The sequence below is a fragment of the Nothobranchius furzeri genome, chromosome 8 (assembly GCF_043380555.1).
Source record: "Nothobranchius furzeri strain GRZ-AD chromosome 8, NfurGRZ-RIMD1, whole genome shotgun sequence".
In the NCBI taxonomy this organism is placed as follows: domain Eukaryota; kingdom Metazoa; phylum Chordata; class Actinopteri; order Cyprinodontiformes; family Nothobranchiidae; genus Nothobranchius; species Nothobranchius furzeri.
This window is the reverse complement of record NC_091748.1, coordinates 79,601,592-79,626,591: the sequence shown is the minus strand read 5'-3', so window position 1 is coordinate 79,626,591 and position 25,000 is coordinate 79,601,592. Positions and strand designations below refer to the sequence as shown.

Below are 25,000 nucleotides of genomic sequence, written 5' to 3'. Positions count from 1 at the left end.
TGGAAACGACGCGTTAAACGTCGGTAAGGCGGTGGGTGTTTGGAGACGACGCGTTAAACGTCGGTAAGGCGGTGGGTGTTTGGAGACGACGCGTTAAACGTCGGTAAGGCGGTGGGTGTTTGGAAACGACGCGTTAAACGTCGGTAAGGCGGTGGGTGTTTGGAAACGACGCGTTAAACGTCGGTAAGGCGGTGGGTGTTTGGAGACGACGCGTTAAACGTCGGTAAGGCGGTGGGTGTTTGGAAACGACGCGTTAAACGTCGGTAAGGCGGTGGGTGTTTGGAGACGACGCGTTAAACGTCGGTAAGGCGGTGGGTGTTTGGAGACGACGCGTTAAACGTCGGTAAGGCGGTGGGTGTTTGGAGACGACGCGTTAAACGTCGGTAAGGCGGTGGGTGTTTGGAAACTACGCGTTAAACGTCGGTAAGGCGGTGGGTGTCTGGAAACGACGCGTTAAACGTCGGTAAGGCGGTGGGTGTTTGGAAACGACGCGTTAAACGTCGGTAAGGCGGTGGGTGTTTGGAAACGACGCGTTAAACGTCGGTAAGGCGGTGGGTGTTTGGAGACGACGCGTTAAACGTCGGTAAGGCGGTGGGTGTTTGGAGACGACGCGTTAAACGTCGGTAAGGCGGTGGGTGTTTGGAAACGACGCGTTAAACGTCGGTAAGGCGGTGGGTGTTTGGAGACGACGCGTTAAACGTCGGTAAGGCGGTGGGTGTTTGGAGACGACGCGTTAAACGTCGGTAAGGCGGTGGGTGTTTGGAGACGACGCGTTAAACGTCGGTAAGGCGGTGGGTGTTTGGAGACGACGCGTTAAACGTCGGTAAGGCGGTGGGTGTTTGGAAACTACGCGTTAAACGTCGGTAAGGCGGTGGGTGTTTGGAGACGACACGTTAAACGTCGGTAAGGCGGTGGGTGTTTGGAAACTACGCGTTAAACGTCGGTAAGGCGGTGGGTGTTTGGAGACGACGCGTTAAACGTCGGTAAGGCGGTGGGTGTTTGGAAACTACGCGTTAAACGTCGGTAAGGCGGTGGGTGTTTGGAGACGACACGTTAAACGTCGATAAGGCGGTGGGTGTTTGGAGACGACGCGTTAAATGTCGGTAAGGCGGTGGGTGTTTGGAGACGACGCGTTAAACGTCGGTAAGGCGGTGGGTGTTTGGAAACGACGCGTTAAACGTCGGTAAGGCGGTGGGTGTTTGGAAACGACGCGTTAAACGTCGGTAAGGCGGTGGGTGTTTGGAGACGACGCGTTAAACGTCGGTAAGGCGGTGGGTGTTTGGAAACTACGCGTTAAACGTCGGTAAGGCGGTGGGTGTTTGGAAACTACGCGTTAAACGTCGGTAAGGCGGTGGGTGTTTGGAGACGACGCGTTAAACGTCGGTAAGGCGGTGGGTGTTTGGAAACTACGCGTTAAACGTCGGTAAGGCGGTGGGTGTTTGGAAACTACGCGTTAAACGTCGGTAAGGCGGTGGGTGTTTGGAGACGACGCGTTAAACGTCGGTAAGGCGGTGGGTGTTTGGAAACTACGCGTTAAACGTCGGTAAGGCGGTGGGTGTTTGGAGACGACGCGTTAAACGTCGGTAAGGCGGTGGGTGTTTGGAGACGACGCGTTAAACGTCGGTAAGGCGGTGGGTGTTTGGAAACTACGCGTTAAACGTCGGTAAGGCGGTGGGTGTTTGGAGACGACGCGTTAAACGTCGGTAAGGCGGTGGGTGTTTGGAAACTAAGCGTTAAACGTCGGTAAGGCGGTGGGTGTTTGGAGACGACGCGTTAAACGTCGGTAAGGCGGTGGGTGTTTGGAAACTACGCGTTAAACGTCGGTAAGGCGGTGGGTGTTTGGAGACGACGCGTTAAACGTCGGTAAGGCGGTGGGTGTTTGGAAACTACGCGTTAAACGTCGGTAAGGCGGTGGGTGTTTGGAAACTACGCGTTAAACGTCGGTAAGGCGGTGGGTGTTTGGAGACGACGCGTTAAACGTCGGTAAGGCGGTGGGTGTTTGGAGACGACGCGTTAAACGTCGGTAAGGCGGTGGGTGTTTGGAAACTACGCGTTAAACGTCGGTAAGGCGGTGGGTGTTTGGAGACGACGCGTTAAACGTCGGTAAGGCGGTGGGTGTTTGGAAACTACGCGTTAAACGTCGGTAAGGCGGTGGGTGTTTGGAAACTACGCGTTAAACGTCGGTAAGGCGGTGGGTGTTTGGAGACGACGCGTTAAACGTCGGTAAGGCGGTGGGTGTTTGGAAACTACGCGTTAAACGTCGGTAAGGCGGTGGGTGTTTGGAAACTACGCGTTAAACGTCGGTAAGGCGGTGGGTGTTTGGAGACGACGCGTTAAACGTCGGTAAGGCGGTGGGTGTTTGGAAACTACGCGTTAAACGTCGGTAAGGCGGTGGGTGTTTGGAAACTACGCGTTAAACGTCGGTAAGGCGGTGGGTGTTTGGAGACGACGCGTTAAACGTCGGTAAGGCGGTGGGTGTTTGGAAACTACGCGTTAAACGTCGGTAAGGCGGTGGGTGTTTGGAGACGACGGCGACAGGAGAACGTTGCTGTTCTGAACATTTAAATAACTGCAGATTTAGAGCTTCAGCCGAGCGTCTTAGACGATGTTGCTTGAATGCGGAAGAAGAAAGCATCATGTGATGCACGGCCGCAGCCTAAACCCTCCCAGAATTATCACAAGGACCGTGTTGGCGTGCCCCCAAACGGTCCCCAGGCCCCATCTGGCCCCCACCAACGTTTTCTGGGGTGCCACTGATTCCAGGATCTGCTTGTACCTTGCTGAATCGAGGGGAACAGGATGAGAACTGTCGTATCTCCACGTGCTCTTCATCGTTGGTGTCTTCTTCGTCCTCTGAATCCACGTGGTGGTACCGGTCCGAACGCGCTGGCACACAAACACATGCCTGTTAGGGCCCACAGCGAACACCTGAAACAGCTGTAGGCGAGTCAGGAACGTACTGTCGAAGTAACTGGTGTCCTCTTCAGACTCCAGCTGAGGGATGAACTCGGCTTTCTGTCTCAGCAGGCCGGTCCAGTCCAGGTCTGTGAAGAACGAGTGCTGCTTCACCTCAAACGCACCTCCTGTGGAAAAGATGAAGACACGAGGGCCTGAGACAGGAATGACATCATCGTCTCCGTTTGAGGTCACTAGATTCCTCTTGAAAAGCCAGATTGCATCATTTGGACGTGACTACTGAGGTGGACAACCTGAGAGGTTATCAGGTGATGGAAACACTAGACTGTGAGAACTTTCTGTCTTTCTTTGTGGACAAAGTCAATAAGGTCAGATCTAGCATCTCTCCTTCAGCCTTATCGCCGCCTCTCCCGACTCCAACCAGGCCCATCATCCTAGATAGCTTTGCTCCTGTTTCTTTGTTTGTATGTATGTATATATATACCGTAAATCCTCTAATACAGGCCCAGGCCTGTATTTGACTCAAGCTCATCAAGCTCCAGGCCTTTATTGGAAGGAGGGCCAGAATTAGAGGCAGGCCTCAATTCCTATTTGAGTTTGGTTGGTTCGCTGGAGTTTTTGACATTTAAAATTGCGCCCACATTTTCAAAGTTAAACACATTTCTTTTAACAACGGTAGTTTCTGCTTCAGCCCTCCCCCCCCTCCCCCTACTTCAGCCCTCTCCCCCCTCCCCCTGCTTCAGCCCTCTCCCCCCTCCCCCTGCGCAGCGGCCACAAACTCACTGATGCGCCTGCAGCCTCTCAGAGTTCCTGCTGCTCTAAACATTAAAATAATTATTTCATTTTCTGTTCCTCACTTCTGATTACTTTCAATGGTGTCTGTTTGTTGCAACCAGCAGGTACAAAAACTAACTTGTTTTTATTTGACTATTTTTCTGTCCTGTCTGTTTATTATCTTCCTGCATCTCCTCTCAGTCCTAAAGAGAAACTGCTACCTGGCTTCATATATATTCACCTTATGAGTTACCTTTGAACTGCAGCTCTAAAAGATCTACCGACCGCAGAAACAGCGGAGTGCTCGCCGGCCGCATCAGTGATCGGTGCGTCACAGAGGACAAAACAGGTGATGCGCCCCGATCCACAGCAGCGAAACGCATCAGGCACAAATAAAAGAATAAAAGACAGAAAACATAAAAGGAAATGAGCTGACATGAACGATCGCGTGTTAAATTAGTTTTTGAGGTGGCGACACCTGATGTGATAATGTTACTGTGGCCGTGCTCAGGACGCAGATGTCTGGAGCGCATCAACGATCAGAGCTTTGCATGTGCAAGCTGGTTAAGGTTAGGATGGAGTGAGGGGAAGGTTAAATTGCGAGAGGGTAAACGTCACAATTTGGTTAAATGTCCGTTTTACGGCGGGTGTCAGTACCGACGCTCTGGCACAGTGCGTTGCCTCTCGACGCGCAGGAGCTTGTCACCTGCTGACAGCAGGCTGCTGTCTTTTCCGAGGACTGCATCTTGCCGGTCATTATCACGTGACAGCGACTAGTCGATGACAGGCATAACAAGTCACTATAGAGCGGTGAAGTCGACTAGTGACTAGTTCAGACAACCCCTGCTGCTGCTCCCCAGAGTGTTCTGCAGCATAATCAGCACGTTCTCTTTGAACTTGATATCAAATTTTCGCCTCCTCTTCGTCTCCGCACGGTTAAAGTTACCCTCGAGGTCTATCACTGGCAAATCAAAAGTGAGACGATGACACAACCGCCCCCCGTACTTGCTTATTACCACATTCCACCCGGCCACAATAAAAAAACGGCCATTATTCACCTCCGCCGACTTCGACACCGGCCAAAATATGATACCCGGCAGTTAATTAAATACAGGCTAATATTAGAGGATTTACGGTATATGTATGTATATGTATATATATATATATATATATATATATATATATATATATATATATATATATATATATATATATATATATATATATACATATACACATACATACATACATACACATATTTATACACACATATATATATATATATATATATGTGTATATATACATATACATATACACATATATACATATACACATATATATGTGTGTCTATGTATATATACATACATATATATATATATATATGTGTGTGTGTGTGTGTGTGTATTCCATACCTGTGCCAAGTCGTTCCAGAGGATTCTGCCGCAGCAACTTGGAGATGAGGTCCTGAGCATCCTGAGGAAGAACTTCGTCTCCCTCCGGCCAGACGATCTCATCTGATCCAAACAGAAAGAAAAAGTCTCCAGAGCAAACCGACAATAACAGATGCTTAAAGATTCTGTTGAGACTTCCTCCTCAGGTGAGGACATCACCTGCTCAGGAACTCAAACTGCATTCAAAGTCAGTTTTCTTTGGTAGCTCTTGTATTTGTTGGTGAATATTACTGCTGAGCCTAAAGTTACTGAGAAACTTTAGTTTCTGCTGGAACTAAAAGTACCTGTCCGGTCTGACAGGAGGAAATGAGGGCGGAGTCAAATTAGCTCTCTACATTTAACTAATCATACGTTCTAGGGGGAGGGGCAGAATGTCTGAGCCTGTAACAAAGGCCACGCCTACTCACCACTGATCACCTGACCAAACAGTTCCTCCGTTGTGTCTCCAAAGAAGGGAGCGCAGCCCACCAGGAACTCGTACAGGATGACCCCCATGGCCCACCAGTCCACCGGCTTTCCGTAGCCCTGACGCAGAATCACCTCTGGGGCGATGTACTCCGGAGTGCCACACACCTGTGAAGGGGGCGGGGCAAACCCAAACTAAACACTTGATTGTCTGGTTCTGGCCCAGACCCGGTTCTTTGTTTACTCGACATTTAACTGGCCGTACCTGTTTATCCAGGAACTCCCGGGCATCCTTCTCAATGTGGCCTTCGTACAGGTTTGTGGTGAGACTCATGAGTCCGATCTTAGACAGGCCAAAGTCCGTCAGCTTGATGTGTCCCATGGACGTGATGAGAAGACTGGACAGAGGACAGAAGACTCGTTCAGCAGGTGAGTTCAGCCCCAAAGACACGTTCCTGACCGGTTCTTACTTGTCAGGTTTGAGGTCTCGGTGCACGATGCCGTAGTTGTGGAGATACTCCAACGCGAGGACGGTCTCGGCGAAGTACAGCCGAGCCATGTCCACCGGCAGCGCTTTGATGTTCTTCAGCAGCGTGGCGCAGTCTCCACCTGCACACCACAACACAGGTCAGAGCCCCTGGTTGCCACGGTGACTCCCTCCCAGCCCTTCCTGGTGAGGAGCAGTGGAAGCACAGCTCCTCCTCTTCATTCAAACGCAGCTCAACAGTATCTGAGTCAGCTTCCCTCCATAAACAACCTAAAATCCGGTTTCTGACCCGTTTGCACTGAGAAGCACCTCCAGCAGGTGTTCATCTTACCCTCCACGTACTCCATCACCATGCACAGATGCCTCCTGGTCTCAAAGGAACAGAACATGGAAACAACAAACGGATTCTCGGCGAAGGTCAGGATGTCTCGCTCTACGAAGGCCTGCTGGACCTGATTCCTCAGGATCAAGTTCTGCTTGTTGATCTTCTTCATGGCGAATCGCTGCCTGGTTTCTTTGTGACGGACCAGATAAACCGCTCTGCACCAGACAAAGACATCGGTAAACGCTCAGAACGGTGGAAAGCAGCTGTCACGACAGATCTGGAGCGAAGAGACGCAGACGGACCCGTAGGCGCCGTTGCTGATGAGCTTGATGGTCTCAAAGTCCTCTTCTCGAGGAGTTCTGGTCTTGGTCTGTGGAGGCGAGGGAGGGACGGTGGTGCTCTGACTCTGAAACGCAGCAGAAGAAGAACAGTCCTGCAGCTGCACCTTCTCCTGAGTGAAAACCTGAAAATCTGAGGCTAGCACCACGAGTTTAATCTCTAAAGGTTGGTGCTCGTCTTCCCGACTCCGACTCTTTACTCACGTCGACTGAATCGTCTGTCTCAGGCGTTTCCGGGTTCCCGCTGTCGTAACTGCTCAGCTGGGTCATTTCTGAAACCAAACACCGCTGCTGGGTTAAACCAAAGGAGATGTAAACAACAACAAGCTTGTTTGGTTGTTTTACCCTCCAGCGGGTCTCTGGTGAGCCCCAGCTGGCTGATGATGTACCGCGGGATGTCACACTTGATGCCCTGACCTTCCTTGGCATGGCCCTCAGCCGCTTCCAGCAGGTGGTAAAACTCCTCCGGGTCAAACTCCTGCAGAGGAGGGGGATGAAGGTGAAGGTGGGTCGCCAGAACAGCAGCACAGAACCAAACATGGCAGAAACAGATCTGACAGGTAAGAACAACCCTAATATTTATTTTCACCACTTTTCTTTAACGAAGATAAATAAACAGCAAAAAACTGATGATGATTATAGTTTGTGACACTTTTCTGCTTAAAGGTGTGGGACGCTCGTCTAACACGCACATCTGTAGTCCTGCAGGAACGAGTACCTTCTAAGCCTGATTCACACGCCGTCTGCATCGGGACGGACGTCTAACGCCATCATCCGTCCTGGCGAGCCTGCTGGAGAGCCCTCGCAAGGACGGAACATCCGTCTAATGAGACGGAGAACGCAAGCCTGTGATTGGTCAGAACGCCTCAAACACATACATGGTACATGGCCTGTATTTGATACAGCGCCTTCTAGAGTCCTGGAACCCCCCAAGGTGCTTTACAACACAGTCAGTCAGAAGTGTGGTCAGATCCGTCCCAAACCCAGCACCCTGTACACTAGCCGTAAGGAAGGAGGTCCAGGACTAGTGAGTGTGAGAGCCACCGTCCAGGATCAAACATCCGAGATCCATAAGTACCTCCAGGTCAAGGCTCCAACAGACGACACGCTCAGTGATCGTCTCAGACAACGGTGAACAGAGGGGGAGATGCTGGAGATGCCATCATGGGAGGACTGACCCCTACATGGATGTACCACCAACAGATAACTGAAGTGGCTGATAAAGAAATCCGACCAGTAGCTAGAAGGAGCTGGTCTGAAGGACAGCACAGAGACTCTCATCATGGCTGCACAGGAACAGCCCTGAACACCAGAGCAACAGAGGCCAAGATCTACCACACCAGACCAGACCCAAGCTGTAGGCTAGAGGCCCCTGAGACAGTCCGCCACAGACCTGCAGGGTGTGAGATGCTGGCAGGGAAAGCTTCCATGGAACGCCATGACCAAGGAACATCTGTGCAGAGTATGGACTGGAAGCCCCAAGGTCAAGGTGGTAACGCCCCCTAAGGTGGTAGAGAACCAGAGAGCCGAGCTCCTGTGGGACTTTCAGATCCAGACTGACTAAATGGTGGTGGACAAACCACAGAGGACAGATGTTGTGGTGATACCAAGTGATGCAACATCAGGAAAAAGGAACACGAGAACCCAGAGAAGCACCAGGGCCTCAGAGAAGAACTAGAGAAAGCCTGGAGAGTGAGGACATCGGTGGTGGCCGTGGTCATCGGGGCAGTAACCCCCAAACTGGAGGAGTGGGTAAAGCGGATCCCAGGAGAAACATCAGACTCAGATACTGCAGCACCCTCCCAGGTCTCTGGTAGAGGACCCGAGCTGGGAAGGATGAGATGAGATGAGTGATGTGGGGTCAGAGGAGGCACTGCGTCTCTTGTCATCGGGACAAGTAAAATGCTAGTAATGCCTTAATATAAAGTCAGTGTCAACTCAGTGCTCTATACTTCAGTTTTCTGCATGATTTCAGTACGTTTATGGTTAAATGGCTGAATTTACCGGTTTCCTGATCATTTACACATGCAGAAGCGAGAGGGGAAACAGAGATGGGCCCGCCCCCGCACACCCTAACTCATTCAGGCAGAGTGCATGCGCCCTCTGGAGGCAGAGTTGAGCACTGCCTCCATTCTCATGGAGCAGCGCCACACAGTCGCTGAAACAGGAAGCTGGCGCACAAACAGAAGAAGTACTGGTTGTTAATACCAGCCCAGTTTTACCGATCGGACCGATGTGTTCAAAATGACATCGGCCGATACCAACATGGATGCCGATCCCTATTTAGTGTGTGGTGCCACTCCCAGCATCCCCACTGGGACCTGTACCCTCTGGTTAACTGGCCATCACCTCATTCCCACAGCGCGTTACACTGGAAGTTCATATTCCAAACAATCAGCAGCAAAACTCCGCATACCTTCACTCACTCCTCAACAGCCGTGGTCATTTACGCTACAGCAACTTCATCACTGATCATCTCCACAGCTCACACCATCTGTTCATTCCTCTTGTGGCACACCAAACGACCAGAATGAACGGCAAAAACATTAAACTCACCTCCAGAGCGCCCTGATTACTCAGGCTGAACGGCGTGGGACAACGTCCTTATGTCTGCTGCTGTAAACACACGCTTGTTTACATGGTTGCTGCTCTTGGTGCCTCTTGGCCAGGTCGTGGTACATCAGAACGGGGACTCACCTGGTCTAACAAAGGTCTAATAAATGAAGTAAACACCGATCTTCTCAGGAGTCGGGAGGAACTAGACCCCATTCAACAAATATAAGGGCTAAAATAATTCCCTCTGAAGGGGAAGCAGGGGTGGTTACGGGCGTCTGCAGCCTCTGGGATCAACCTCCACTACGTTTCTGGGAGACCGCTTGGTTTAATCAGGAGAAAGTCCAAATCCCTTCACACTGGTTGATCGTTCCGAACATTTAAAGTAGTAACCTTCCTGAGGCTCCTAGAGGAAACCAACAGGAAGATCTGAATGTTTCCTACCAGACACTCCAGGAGACGAGCTGGACGGGCGATGATGATCATCAGCTTCTTCACCAGCTGAGTCACAAACGTCACTTCAGCGCTCCCTGAACGTTCGTGAGCCTGAAACCAGAAACACACGGGGGTCATCTCTGCGTTTAAACATTTGTATGAAACCAGGATGTGTCTAATCTCCTCGCTAAACCAGACCGATTCTCTAGCTGCTGAGGTTTTATCCGCCGGCGCAGCAGAAACGTCTCCGTCTCCCGTTTGTCTTTCATGGACAAAGTAGAGCCAGGTGTTTGAGGACCAACCGAAAGCGGAGTGACTTTCTGCGATGCCTGGGGGGTAATCTAAGTCAGGGTGACCTCAGACTTATTCTCTGTACGCTCCATAGATTGACAGGCAGCCAGAAGACGGAGCAATTTACCCAGAATTCAGCAGGATAGCTCGGCAGGAGCTGACCTTCTAGAAAATCAGAGTTTAGGAGCAAAATAAACCTGGAATAATTAGAAAGGGCCGAGAGTCGGCATCTGTCGGGTCGCTCCCAGTGGCTGCCTGGGGGGGTTGTGATCCCTGGGTGCCGTCAAGTCCTTGTCGGCGCCCTTGGGTTCTGAGCCCAGCTGCTCCAAGGTGGGCGGCTGCGGGTGGGCCTGGGGGCTTGCCGTAGTTATCTCCCAGGGCCCTGGAGCAGCTGCTAGATGGCCTAAGGCTGTGGTTGGCGCTAAATGCACTGGGATTCATTATCGTGTGCTTTTCAGCAACAGTTCTTACTGGTATCTATATGCTTGTGTTGGGGGAGCAGTGATATTTTGGTTTTATTGTACAGGTATTTTCTCTCTCTCTCTTTCTGCAGAACTAGAAGCACATCCTTGTTCATCATGTGTCGTTTACTTTGTGAACTCGCCCCACCTTCCCGCCCTTTCTTACACTTCTGTCTCCGTTGTGATTTAAAACCACCGTAAATATTTCTAATGAAGTTTTGGTATCAGCCGTGGCGTTATAGCCGAAGCTACCAGACATCCTTCTGATTGCTTCACAGCCAGACAGGACGCGGTCAAAATAAATAAATAAAATAAAATAAAAACATTGAAACTGCCAGGCTTGAAGAGATCTGTTTTGTGGAGTCTAACACGTGTGTGTGCGCGCGTGTGTGTGTGTGTGTCAGGCAGATGTTCCGAAACAAAACCTCTGACCTGCTGCTGATTGTCTGAACAGGCCTTGAAATCCCCTCCCTGAATTATTTATAGATCAAATTAAATGTGTGTGTGTGTGTGTGTGTGTGTGTGTGTGTGTGTGTGTGTGTGTGTGTGTGTGTGTCTGGGAGTGCAAATGTAGACATAGGATGTGAGGTTTGAAGTCTCTCAAGAACAAACTAAGAACACGTTACTTCAGAACACCACCCTACGTGCACAGAAACACCACATCCATTTATCTATAGGCCCAGAATGCAGTTTTAACACCTGGGGCAACACTTACGCACCCCCCCCCCCCCGACGTCTACCTGACACATTAAGAAAATCAACAGGAAATGGAAAGGCTCTGAGTGATCTGGATTCAGTGTGACACAAAAACACTTCCTGTTCTCAACAACAGCAGAAATCAGCCTAACAAACCCGGCGAGCCTGGCTGCAGACAAGAATACGGGCTAAAAGATGTCCGCTCTATAGAGCCGTCCAGATCAACGCACACCAGACTTCTAGAACATGTAGCAGCAATGGCCCAAACCCGTCAGAACTGCACCAGAACCAAACCCCAACCTCTAACATGGGTCAGTGTGCCCCTGAGACCGACTGACGAGGAAGATTAAACACAACCAGACCTTGATGGAGTCAAACAGCAAATTAACTCAACTGTAAATTCTTCCTCGCTCCAGCTGTGCATCAACACCTTCCTCCTCAGCACCTCCTCCAGCACCTCCTCTGTCTGCAGCCTCCTCTGCCACGAGACACAGGACATGTTCCCAGAAAAAGAAGGAGATCTTTCCACAGTGAGGCAGGAAGGAGAACGTCCACCTGCTCACGCCGTCTGATCACCTGCTGCTGCACGCCCCAAACTAAAACCCTAATCAGTCCAACTGCTGATGACATCACACGCTGCACTGCAGCGTGAAATCCAGATGTGCTTTCTCACAAACTCACAGTAGCTCTCAGCCAATCACGAGCAGGGGAATCCCACTAAAGCCCCGCCCACTTATCAAAGCTGAGACTCCTTCTGTTTGTCTGGGAGAGCAATCCTTCAGCCCCAAGCGACCGCTGGAGTGTGAAATTAAAATCCAGAGAGTGTGTGTGTGTGTGTTATGATTGAGAGGTAGTTTGTGTGTGTCGTAGCGGAACAGGTCAACAAGAGGCCGCTGGGAACCGATAAACACACACACACACACACACACACACACAACGATGACATCACACAGAGCTAATGACGATGACATCACACAGAGCTAATGACGATGACATCACACAGAGCTAATGACGATGACATCACACAGAGCTAATGACGATGACATCACACAGAGCTAATGACGATGGCATCACACAGAGCTAATGACGATGACATCACACAGAGCTAATGACGATGACATCACACAAAGCCGTTGAGTGAACAAAGGCACGTGTTGCGCGATGAGAGCGAGACGGAGACGCTCCGACGGTGGAGATGTTTGGATGGAAGGTTCGGAGAACAGGAAGGACCTTTCATGAGTCGTAAAGCAGAAACAAGTTTTCCTTTTTCATGAATTTGTTTCAGATGTTTTCATGTTTTTGAATCTGATTTTGTGTGAATAGATTGTTTATTTAATTTGTTGAACCTTTTATTAGATTTTTCTCAGGAGGAATAAAGTTTTCATCCTAAAGTCTCTGATCTACGTTCACGAGGGCTCGTGGGAGGGTTGCTGGTTCCAACCCAAGCTCCGTCCGTGTCCCCCGACTCTGAAGGGAGCAACCCAAGTGTGCGTCCTTCATCATTCATCTATAAATAAAAACTTTACAACAAAAGACTCAATAAAAGAATGAAACTTTAGGACAAATGATAAAATGGTGAAGAACATTTTTATCCGTTTGTTCTTGAGAATTTAGGAAGATTTTAAACTGATAAATAAACAATATTTAAAACTAAAAGTAAAACATGAATAAATAAGAACTACCCTGAAGTTTAAATATTGATTTTGCGTTAATGACTTTATTTTGCTACTTTTTGCCTTCCATACATGTCCCTACTTTCACCTACATGATTATTGTTCTGGTTTTACTTCAGAAACTCCACTTCCAGCTTTTTTAAACACAATTTAAATTCATAAAATAATCCAAACATTTTCTAAATAAAATAAAAACATTTGAAAGGAACAACTGAGAAACAAACGTTTCCTGAGTTTTAGAGGAACTTTTACATGTTTTGATTATTTTATGAATCGTAAGAAAAGTAAACTCGTGTTTATTTCCCAACATAAAATAAAAAATCTGAACGTAATAAAAGATTTTTTTTCTTCTGTTTCATTTCAGAAAAACGTAATTTCTGTAAACTTCCTCTAACATTCCCAATGCGGAAGCTTCTACTTCCTGTTGCTGATGGTGGCTAAACGCCGGCGCTCCCGGCTCCCTGCTGGACTCACATCCTGCAGCAGCTTCTCCAGGTTCTCCTGCAGCTCGTAGAAGTAGCGGGAGGTGATGAGGTCTTCTCTGCTTTTCTCCAGGCAGTCTCTGGACAGCTCGATCAGCTGGTGGTGAATGAAGCTCAGGACCCCGTCGGCTAGTGGGCGGACCTTTTCTGGGGCTGAGGAGGCGAGCAGGTCAGCCAGACGCTCCTCCATCTGAGCCGTCGCCTGAGGGGTGGGAATAGTCACATACATGATCATTGGGAACCAGACAGTCCGCTTTATTACAGAAAATCCCCTAAAAGGTAAATATTAAACAGGAAATGAAAGACATCCCACAGCTTTTCCATCACAGTCCTGATCTGAACCCGAAGTTCCGGAAAACCGAGCCAGAAACAGCATTTTATTTATGTTTGGTTCATATTAAAAGCTTTAGTTTATAATGAAATAGGAGGAAACAGAAAACCTGAATAAAGCAAACTGGAATTCCTCCATCAGAGCTTCAGCAGGAGGAAGCAGAGGCTAAAGAGTGATTAGATTTATTTATTCCAACATAAATATTTAAAGAAAACAGACATCGCTCTCAAGTCTGCAAAATATTACAAAGAAAAGAACAAATCTTTATGTTGAGCTCGAAAAGGAGCAGGAAGAAGCTGATGAGAATAACAGTAAACATGTTTTTGTAGCTAAACGCTGCTTCTGATCCCATCGGGGTCTCCAAACGTTTTCGGACCGTGAGCTGCTTTTACACTCTGAAGTTACAGAAGAGCTAGAGCCATGAGATTTATTCACAATGATACTTTCCATGTGTGGATATGCTTACTATGTTAACATGTGTTGTATTTACCAGCTGATTTCACTGTATTTGTATGAAAAACTGAAAATCAGACCAAACATTTTGTTTATTAACCAATCAGATCAGTGCAGCAGATAACCTGTTCCTGTTCAGTCCCTGTGCCCAGTGTTCCCATGTGGAGGTAACAGGGAGTCACAGACGCCCCGTGGACTGGCACTGCCTACTGAAGCTGCCATAGTGACCAGGATGTTAGATGGTCTCCATTCACCCCAGCGCATTCATGTCTACTGAGGAAGATGCTCAGCCAATTAAAAATACATTTTATCAGGCTTTTCCCACAAAATCAGACATTTATTATTATAATAAAACAAAATAAATGTAAATATAAATTCTAATCAGGTAGGCTAAAAAAGTCAATAGTAATCCCATACCATTTTTTTTCAATAGTACACCAGTAGTTGTAACCGTAGGCTGCACAGAAACGGGCATCGTTACTCAACACCGTTACACTCCCCAGCGCCCAATGGGGTGTCTGCGTACTCATGTCTATAGCAACAGGAGAAACAGGAGGAAACAGGAGTAACAGGAGGAAACAGGAGAAACAGGAGGAAACAGGAGAAACAGGAGGCACGGGAGGAAACAGGAGAAACAGGAGGGAACAGGAGTAACAGGAGAAACAGGAGGAAACAGGAGGGAACAGGAGTAAGAGGAGGAAACAGGAGGAAAGAGGAGAAAGAGGAGGGAACAGGAGTAACAGGAGAAAACAGGAGAAACAGGAGGAAACAGGAGGAAAGAGGAGAAAAAGGAGGAAACAGGAGAAACAGGAGGAAACAGGAGGAAAGAGGAGAAAAAGGAGGAAACAGGAGAAACAGGAGGAAACAGGAGAAACAGGAGGGAACAGGAGGAAACAGGAGAAACAGGAGGAAACAGGAGAAACAGGAGGGAACAGGAGTAAGAGGAGGAAACAGGAGGAAAGATGAGAAACAGGAGGAAACTGGAGGAAACAGGAGGAAACAGATGTAACAGGAGAAACAGGAGGAAACAGGAGGAAACAGAAGTAACAGGAGAAACAGGAGGAACAGGAGAAACAGGAGGGAACAGGAGTAACAGGAGGAACCCGGAGTAACAGGAGGTAACAGGAGGAAATGGGAGTAACATGAGGGAACAGGAGAAAACAAGAGCAACAGGAGGAAACAGGAGAAACAGGAGTAACAGGAGTAACCAGACGAAACAGGAGTGAGGAAACAGGAGGAAAGAAGAGAAACAGGATGAAACAGGAGAAACAGGAGGAACAGGGGTAACAGGAGGAAAAAGGAGGAAACAGGAGGAATCAGAAGGAAAGAAGAGAAACAGGATGAAACAGGAGAAACAGGAGGAACAGGGGTAACAGGAGGAAACAGGAGGAACAGGGGTAACAGGAGGAAACAGGAGAAACAGGAGGGAACAGGAGTAACCGGAGGAAACAGGAGGGAACATGAGTAACAGGAGGAAACAGGAGAAACAGGAGGGAACAGGAGTAACAGGAGGAAACAGGAGAAACAGGAGGGAACAGGAGTAACAGGAGGAACAGGAGGAAATAGGAGGAAAAAGGAGGAACAGGAGAAACAGGAGGAACAGGGGGAAACAGGAGGAACAGGAGGAAAAGGAGGAAACAGGAGAAACAGGAGGAAAGAAGAGAAACAGGATGAAACAGGAGGAACAGGAGGAAACAGGAGGAACAGGAGAAACAGGAGGAACAGGGGGAAACAGGAGGAACAGGAGGAAAAGGAGGAAACAAGAGAAAACAGGAGGAAAGAAGAGAAACAGGATGAAACAGGAGAAACAGGAGGAAACAGGAGGAACAGGAGAAACAGGGGGAAACAGGAGGAACAGGAGGAAAGAAGAGATACAGGATGAAACAGAAGTAACAGTAGAAACAGGAGGAAACGGGAGACACAGGAGGAAACAGGAGTAACAGGAGGAAAAAGGAGAAACAGGAGGAACAGGAGGAAACAGGAGAAACAGGGGTAACAGGAGAAACAGGGGTAACAGGAGGAAACAGGAGAAACAGGGGTAACAGGAGGAAACAGGAGAAACAGGGGTAACAGGAGGAAACAGGAGGAACGGGAGGGAACAGGATTAACAGATGGAAACAGGAGAAACAGGAGGGAACAGGAGTAACAGGAGGAAACAGGAGAAACAGGAGGGAACAGGAGTAACAGGAGGAACAGGAGGAAACAGGAGGAAAAAGGAGGAACAGGAGAAACAGGAGGAACAGGGGGAAACAGGAGGAACGGGAGGAAAAGGAGGAAACAGGAGAAACAGGAGGAAAGAAGAGAAACAGGATGAAACAGGAGAAACAGGAGGAACAGGAGGAAACAGGAGGAACAGGAGAAACAGGAGGAACAGGGGGAAACAGGAGGAACAGGAGGAAAAGGAGGAAACAGGAGGAAAAAGGAGGAACAGGAGAAACAGGAGGGAACAGGAGTAACAGGAGGAAACAGGAGAAACAGGAGGGAACAGGAGTAACAGGAGGAACAGGGGGAAACAGGAGGAACAGGAGGAAAAGGAGGAAACAGGAGGAAAGAAGAGAAACAGGATGAAACAGGAGAAACAGGAGGAAAAAGGAGGAACAGGAGAAACAGGAGGAACAGGGGGAAACAGGAGGAACAGGAGGAAAAGGAGGAAACAGGAGAAAAGAAGAGAAACAGGATGAAACAGGAGAAACAGGAGGAACAGGAGGAAACAGGAGGAACAGGAGAAACAGGAGGAACAGGAGGAAACAGGAGAAACAGGAGGAAAGAAGAGAAACAGGATGAAACAGGAGAAACAGGAGGAAAAAGGAGGAACAGGAGAAACAGGAGGAACAGGGGGAAACAGGAGGAACAGGAGGAAAAGGAGGAAACAGGAGAAACAGGAGGAAAGAAGAGAAACAGGATGAAACAGGAGAAACAGGAGGAACAGGAGGAAACAGGAGGAACAGGAGAAACAGGAGGAACAGGGGGAAACAGGAGGAACAGGAGGAAAAGGAGGAAACAAGAGAAAACAGGAGGAAAGAAGAGAAACAGGATGAAACAGGAGAAACAGGAGGAAACAGGAGGAAACAGGAGGAACAGGAGAAATAGGGGGAAACAAGAGGAACAGGAGGAAAGAAGAGATACAGGATGAAACAGAAGCAACAGTAGAAACAGGAGGAAACGGGAGACAGGAGGAAACAGGAGTAACAGGAGGAAAAAGGAGAAACAGGAGGAAACAGGAGAAACAGGGGTAACAGGAGGAAACAGGAGAAACAGGGGTAACAGGAGGAAACAGGAGGGAACAGGAGTAAGAGGAGGAAACAGGAGGAAAGAGGAGAAAAAGGAGGAAACAGGAGAAACAGGAGGAAACAGGAGAAACAGGAGGGAACAGGAGGAAACAGGAGAAACAGGAGGAAACAGGAGAAACAGGAGGGAACAGGAGTAAGAGGAGGAAACAGGAGGAAAGATGAGAAACAGGAGGAAACTGGAGGAAACAGGAGGAAACAGATGTAACAGGAGAAACAGGAGGAAACAGGAGGAAACAGAAGTAACAGGAGAAACAGGAGGAACAGGAGAAACAGGAGGGAACAGGAGTAACAGGAGGAACCCGGAGTAACAGGAGGTAACAGGAGGAAATGGGAGTAACATGAGGGAACAGGAGAAAACAAGAGCAACAGGAGGAAACAGGAGAAACAGGAGTAACAGGAGTAACCAGACGAAACAGGAGTGAGGAAACAGGAGGAAAGAAGAGAAACAGGATGAAACAGGAGAAACAGGAGGAACAGGGGTAACAGGAGGAAAAAGGAGGAAACAGGAGGAATCAGAAGGAAAGAAGAGAAACAGGATGAAACAGGAGAAACAGGAGGAACAGGGGTAACAGGAGGAAACAGGAGGAACAGGGGTAACAGGAGGAAACAGGAGAAACAGGAGGGAACAGGAGTAACCGGAGGAAACAGGAGGGAACAGGAGTAACAGGAGGAAACAGGAGAAACAGGAGGGAACAGGAGTAACAGGAGGAAACAGGAGAAACAGGAGGGAACAGGAGTAACAGGAGGAACAGGAGGAAATAGGAGGAAAAAGGAGGAACAGGAGAAACAGGAGGAACAGGGGGAAACAGGAGGAACAGGAGGAAAAGGAGGAAACAGGAGAAACAGGAGGAAAGAAGAGAAACAGGATGAAACAGGAGGAACAGGAGGAAACAGGAGGAACAGGAGAAACAGGAGGAACGGGGGAAACAGGAGGAACAGGAGGAAAAGGAGGAAACAAGAGAAAACAGGAGGAAAGAAGAGAAACAGGATGAAACAGGAGAAACAGGAGGAAACAGGAGGAACAGGAGAAACAGGGGGAAACAGGAGGAACAGGAGGAAAGAAGAGATACAGGATGAAACAGAAGTAACAGTAGAAACAGGAGGAAACGGGAGACACAGGAGGAAACAGGAGTAACAGGAGGAAAAAGGAGAAACAGGAGGAACAGGAGGAAACAGGAGAAACAGGGGTAACAGGAGAAACAGGGGTAACAGGAGGAAACAGGAGAAACAGGGGTAACAGGAGGAAACAGGAGAAACAGGGGTAACAGGAGGAAACAGGAGGAACGGGAGGGAACAGGATTAACAGGAGGAAACAGGAGAAACAGGAGGGAACAGGAGTAACAGGAGGAAACAGGAGAAACAGGAGGGAACAGGAGTAACAGGAGGAACAGGAGGAAACAGGAGGAAAAAGGAGGAACAGGAGAAACAGGAGGAACAGGGGGAAACAGGAGGAACAGGAGGAAAAGGAGGAAACAGGAGAAACAGGAGGAAAGAAGAGAAACAGGATGAAACAGGAGAAACAGGAGGAACAGGAGGAAACAGGAGGAACAGGAGAAACAGGAGGAACAGGGGGAAACAGGAGGAACAGGAGGAAAAGGAGGAAACAGGAGGAAAAAGGAGGAACAGGAGAAACAGGAGAAACAGGAGGGAACAGGAGTAACAGGAGGAAACAGGAGGAAAGAAGAGAAACAGGATGAAACAGGAGAAACAGGAGGAAAAAGGAGGAACAGGAGAAACAGGAGGAACAGGGGGAAACAGGAGGAACAGGAGGAAAAGGAGGAAACAGGAGAAACAGGAGGAAAGAAGAGAAACAGGATGAAACAGGAGAAACAGGAGGAACAGGAGGAAACAGGAGGAACAGGAGAAACAGGAGGAACAGGAGGAAACAGGAGAAACAGGAGGAAAGAAGAGAAACAGGATGAAACAGGAGAAACAGGAGGAAAAAGGAGGAACAGGAGAAACAGGAGGAACAGGGGGAAACAGGAGGAACAGGAGGAAAAGGAGGAAACAGGAGAAACAGGAGGAAAGAAGAGAAACAGGATGAAACAGGAGAAACAGGAGGAACAGGAGGAAACAGGAGGAACAGGAGAAACAGGAGGAACAGGGGGAAACAGGAGGAACAGGAGGAAAAGGAGGAAACAAGAGAAAACAGGAGGAAAGAAGAGAAACAGGATGAAACAGGAGAAACAGGAGGAAACAGGAGGAACAGGAGAAATAGGGGGAAACAAGAGGAACAGGAGGAAAGAAGAGATACAGGATGAAACAGAAGCAACAGTAGAAACAGGAGGAAACGGGAGACAGGAGGAAACAGGAGTAACAGGAGGAAAAAGGAGAAACAGGAGGAAACAGGAGAAACAGGGGTAACAGGAGGAAACAGGAGAAACAGGGGTAACAGGAGGAAACAGGAGAAACAGGGGTAACAGAAGGAACGGGAGGGAACAGGAGTAACAGGAGGAAACAGGAGAAACAGAAAGAAAACAGGAAAAACAGGAGGGAACAGAAGAAATAGGAGGGAACAGGAGGAACAGGAGAAACAGGAGGAAACAGGAGGAAACAGGAGAAACAGGAAAAACAGGAGGAAACAGGAGTAACATGAGGGAACAGGAGGAACAAGAGGGAACAGGAGGAACCAGGAGAAACAGGAGGAACCAGGAGGAACAGGAGGAAACAGGAGGAAACAGGAGAAACAGGAAAAACAGGAGGAAACAGGAGTAACATGAGGGAACAGGAGGAACAAGAGGGAACAGGAGATACAGGAGGGAACAGGAAGTATGAAAGAAGAAATAAAATTATTTTCTATAAAGCGCCTCTCAAGATAAAAATCATGAAGAGCTTCACAAGAACAAAAATGTAAAAATTAAATGATTTAACCCTTTGATGCATGAATTATGAAATCTTCCACCATGATTATTTAACTTTTTTTCATTCATCTTCAGGTGTGAATGAAACAAATTTCAACAAATAATTTTGTGACATTTAATAATTTACTAATAATTTATTACATGTTCACCTCAGTGGACAGCGTGTATTCTGAATATGAAACATGTTGGCTTGCCTTACTGAAGTCCAAATGGAAGGGCTCAAATGCAGTTAAGTCTTCAACAGCTGTGCTTAATAGTAAAAAAAAATTTTGTTTTTGAGTACCTGTCCACTGTAGTGACCAGTATGCATCAAAGGGTTAAACATATTAAAATATAAAAATGAGAAAAAATATGTGGCTAAAAGGAAAGGGAGAAAGAAAATTATTAAGAAAGAAGGAAATCAGTGGATCCTGGGAAAGGGAAAGGTCCCACCAAAGCCTGAACAGGTGAGTTTAAAGGAGACCACTGAGTCCACTGGTCTCAGGCTCAGGGGGAGAGAGCTCCAGAGTCTGGGGCCACAGCAGCAGATAATCTGTGGTGACAGGAGGAAGTAAGAACGGACAGGTGGTGCATGTGTGTGATCCATACCTTGGGGAAGCGCTCCTTGTAGACATGGTTCATCATCATGATCTCATGGTCAAAGGAGACAGGCGAGCGTCCAGGGCTGAAAAGAAAACAAAAGACTCGTGAGGTGGTTGTTCAGGTGCTCACATCAATCAGCTGTCAGGAAAACACAAACAGAGATCATGTGTGACCCCCGTAGAGCTGCAACACACATGAATGTCAACAACGGACTGGAAAACAAAACAAAGTTGTTTTTACACTGAGACCCTGTCTTCATCACTCTGGACTCGTTTATAAAGGCGTGGGAAACTTATTTAATCAGTACATTTGCAGTGGTCTCTGGTAGGAATGAGTGCCTTGCAAGCCGTATTCAGGGCGCCTGCACCAGCAGGGACAAGTCTGCTGCAGCAGAGGAGAGCTTTACACGGCACAATGTGGAGTCTTATTTCCTGATATGTGGTCATCTCTTCTCTGATTGGCTAACAGCAACAAGACCACCACTGACCCTATTTGCTCTGCAACGTAAATGTTTATCCCCACAAATAACACAAGCCTGGAGGAGTTCTGCTGTGTGGTGAAGTTGCTAACGCTAACAGTTAGCTGGTGCAAAACCTTTGAGCTGGTCCAGATCTGATCCTGTTTTCTAACGAAGCTTGGCTCCTCCAGCAGCTGTCTGGAATCATCCAGGCTTCTCTTGGACGTAACACTGCTTTGCATATCTTTGGATCAAAAAAGACATTTTAAAGAATAAAGGTCAGACAGGAAGTGGCAGTCTGGGTCAGCCGGGGAATGAAACAGTGGAGGGACACCAGCAGGACCTCAGGGTCTCCTTCGGAAGGAAACGCTTCTGCAGCCACGTCTGAGTGAGTCTGTCAGCCACAAGTTCAACCTGTCCACCAATCAGACGCCTCGGTGCAGGAAGCATCCATCACGTCTCAGAAGGTCTGAGCAAACCGAGACAAGTTCCAGATGAAGGTGAAACCATCAGCAGCCTCCACCTTTTCACGTCTCGCTAGCAGAAGAGAAGGAGCTGCTGACGGGGGACAGGAGGTGGAGGACGACATGGACACCCCCCCCCCCCCCACACACACACACACACACATCATTAGCATATCTAACATTAACACATTAAATTCAAAAGACAAATTCAACGTTTCTACGCGGAGTCGTCCTTTAATAGAGATTACTCCGAATAATCCGTCTGTTTAATTTAATTAACTGTTTATTCCCATCTGTTCTGGTTCTGATCCAGAACCCGTCAGCCCAGAACGTAGGCCAAAACCAGAACAAGGACCAGAACCAGACTGAGACCATGCTGCTTCCTGTCTGAATGGTGATGTCATCGATCAGTTGGCGCTCAGGGAGCTGGGAGCTGGTTGGTCGAGTCATTAACGAGCTGTCTGGTGGGGACTGCGTGAAACCCCGCCCCCTGAGACAGGAGGGCTTCAGACGTGCTCACTCTCAGTGACAGTAGAACCCAGTCCAATAGTCCAGAACCAGATTTTGTACTTTTTAAAACTCCAGTTTTAAAAGTAAACACTGAAAACTTTTTTTGACCTGATTAGGTTTAATGAACCAACAAAAACCCGGCTCTCACGTAGAAGTCCGGTCCACAGCCTTGAGACACTGGGTTGTTCTGGTTCTGATCATGGTCCTGGTTCTGATCCTGAGACTAAAGCTGCTACCAGACACCTCAACGTGAAAGCGGATTTCTCCGCGTGTGACCAAAGCGGCGCCGGTACCTGAGGCTGCGGGAGCGCGGTCTCATGGCGGGAGAGTGGCGGCCGTCCTGCTCCGTGATGCTCTCCGAGCTGAAGTGTTTGGTGAGGAAGCACAGCTCGTCCGGCGTGGGCTGGAAGGGCAGCTGGTGCAGTTTCTCCTGGGATGAACAGGAGGACTGTGAGAGGAGGAGCACAGAGGGAGCACAGATTACAACCAGCAGCTACCGGAGGTTCTGGACGGAGCTGGGAACGGACCGGGCTCAGATTAAGGCTCCTTTAAAGGTCAGGCAGAAATAAAACATTCAGTCAGGTTCTGACTCTGAACTTGGACCCGGTTCACGTCGTCTCCCTAAACCAGCAGATCCTGGTTAGAGGGGACCTGAAGTGTCCTGCTTTAGCGTCCAGAACACACCTGAGATCCTCCGTCTCTACGGATCAGCTCCATCCTACATCAGGGACTGGGTTCTTCCACGTTCCTAACAGATGTCTCCAACTCGTTTCAGAGTCATCTCACATTTCTGCACTTCCCGACTCAGAAGCTAAGTTCCAGACTCGAGCACGGATTTATCAGGAGGAGAGACGCGTTTAAAGTCCAGCTACAGGAGAACACCGAGGCTCTGACTGGATCCCAGCTGTGCCCTGACCCGATACTTTGGTCAGGCATCATGAGCGTGACTGCCACAGACACCTGGGGCGGTGGTCGATGATAGTCGGACGTACCGAGACGGTGGAGCTGGGGGTGTTGGTTCCATACCCAGAGGAAGGCAGCGAGGCCAGAGACCAGCGGCGGCCATCCGTCCTGAAAAGCAGACACAAACCAAGGTTGTTGAGGGACAAAGTTCTGCCTCTAAAATCTGTTAGCAGGAGGAACAAAAACAGGATCATGACTCGGCAGTGAAGCATGATGGGAGTTGAACCACCAGCACAACCCCCCAAGGCACTTTACCACACTGGGGCGCTCTGACAGAGGTGGGGCTGTCACACGCTGGCGCCACCGGCCCCTCCGACCACCACCGGCACACAAGGGGGTTCACGTGTCTTGCCCAAGGACACAACAGAAGCATTCTGTGGTTGGACCCAGGATCAAACCTGCAACCTTCTGATTACTGGACAACCCGCTCTACTATTATTACTAAACTTTATTTATACAACGCCTTCACACGGCCCAAGCACCAAACAAAGCGCTACGCTCAGGTGTGCTCAGGTGCTCCAACTCACATGTCTGAGGTGGAAAGAAAGGTGTGAGAGCAGCAGGAGCAGAAACTCTACAGGACCGCAGACGAGCAGCAAGCCATGCGGGAAAGGGGGGGCAGTTAGGGTGGGGGGGTGGGGGTGTCTTGAGGTTTATGTGGTTACCTGTCACTCCGGTGTCCGTGGCTGTGAGAAACACAAAACAGACGCTGAATCACTCTCTCTCTCTCTCACACACACACACACACACACACACACACACACACACACACACACACACACACACACACACACACACACACACACACACACACACACACACACACACACACACACACACACACACACAGTGAAGGTTTCAGTTGGAACTACGGTGTCCAGTTTAGGACATCCTCTGATCAGAGGCCCAGATGCAGGGGAGGAGGCTAACGTTCTCTCATCAGAACCGTAACTGCAGTAAAGTTGGTTTCTAAGCGGCTGTTAGAACCGTCCCGAAGAGAGAACATCCAGGTTAAAACGCTGAGCGGGACCGGCAGGACTAAAGGATCATCCCACACAGGAAGTGCGGCAGCCTCGGAAGAGCGCTCCGGTTCTAAAACAGGTACAACTCTTTCACCGACTCTGGGACATTTCTGAGGTTCTGCTGATGCGTTAGTCCGTGGAGTTCCTTTCATGGATCTGCGGTCTTCCCAGAAAGATGGAAAATGTAGCTGTTTTAAACCTAAGCTACCTGAAGTTGGCTCGGATGTCTACGCTGAATCAGAAGCAAACTTCAATGACGACGCTGACCCGACACCGGGCCATCGTTTCAGGAGGTACGGGATGAATCTGCTGGTGTACCGCTGCAGCCTCTCAGCACTCCTGTTGGTACTGAGCTGCACCACATGATGTCACTGTTGCCACGGTGATGGAGGCTAAGCTCAGCAGCAGGACACTTTGGCTTGTTTCAGCTGCCTCCAAAGGTTTAAAGGAGGTGGTACAGGAAAGGTTCGTTACCATGGCAACAACATCATCTACACGGAGAGGCAGGCTGGCTGTGATTTATCTCTCCAAACCGTCAGTTCATTTGAGTTAGAGCCCATGGGTGTAAACACACACATGATCCACGCTGAGAGAAGGAGTGGCCATCTTCCTCCTCCTCGGCCGTCAGGTTCCCAGACTAATCCCTGTAAAAGCTGCACACCGCTACTTCCTCTATGGATTTGATCCGTGTGACCAGAATAAATCTGGACACGCGGATCAAACACGGGTTCAGTTTCTGCTCATAAACTAAACACACATCTGTTCTCGTGGTTCCTGCTG

The 25,000-nt window shown here is 48.8% G+C and overlaps 1 protein-coding gene across 10 annotated transcripts in view; it reads right to left on the bottom strand.

Annotated features, from left to right (window-relative positions):
* Positions 1-25,000, bottom strand: part of mast2 (microtubule associated serine/threonine kinase 2) — a 125,981-nt gene that overhangs the window by 7,160 nt on the left and 93,821 nt on the right. For 5 of the 10 annotated variants that reach the window (XM_054734465.2, XM_054734466.2, XM_054734472.2 and 2 more), the window contains 16 exons: positions 23,864-23,884; positions 23,228-23,306; positions 22,529-22,683; positions 20,811-20,886; positions 13,280-13,489; positions 9,694-9,795; positions 7,042-7,174; positions 6,901-6,968; positions 6,661-6,764; positions 6,365-6,573; positions 6,017-6,155; positions 5,812-5,944; positions 5,549-5,714; positions 5,103-5,204; positions 2,961-3,083; positions 2,777-2,886 (listed from right to left, as the gene is read on the bottom strand). In XM_054734465.2, coding sequence (XP_054590440.1) covers positions 2,777-2,886; positions 2,961-3,083; positions 5,103-5,204; positions 5,549-5,714; positions 5,812-5,944; positions 6,017-6,155; positions 6,365-6,573; positions 6,661-6,764; positions 6,901-6,968; positions 7,042-7,174; positions 9,694-9,795; positions 13,280-13,489; positions 20,811-20,886; positions 22,529-22,683; positions 23,228-23,306; positions 23,864-23,884 — 1,930 coding nt within the window. Of the gene's footprint in view, positions 1-2,776; positions 2,887-2,960; positions 3,084-5,102; positions 5,205-5,548; positions 5,715-5,811; positions 5,945-6,016; positions 6,156-6,364; positions 6,574-6,660; positions 6,765-6,900; positions 6,969-7,041; positions 7,175-9,693; positions 9,796-13,279; positions 13,490-14,488; positions 14,594-20,810; positions 20,887-22,528; positions 22,684-22,919; positions 23,048-23,227; positions 23,307-23,863; positions 23,885-25,000 lie in introns of those variants that run through there. The other 5 variants (XM_054734467.2, XM_054734468.2, XM_054734469.2 and 2 more) reach the window with 5 other exon arrangements.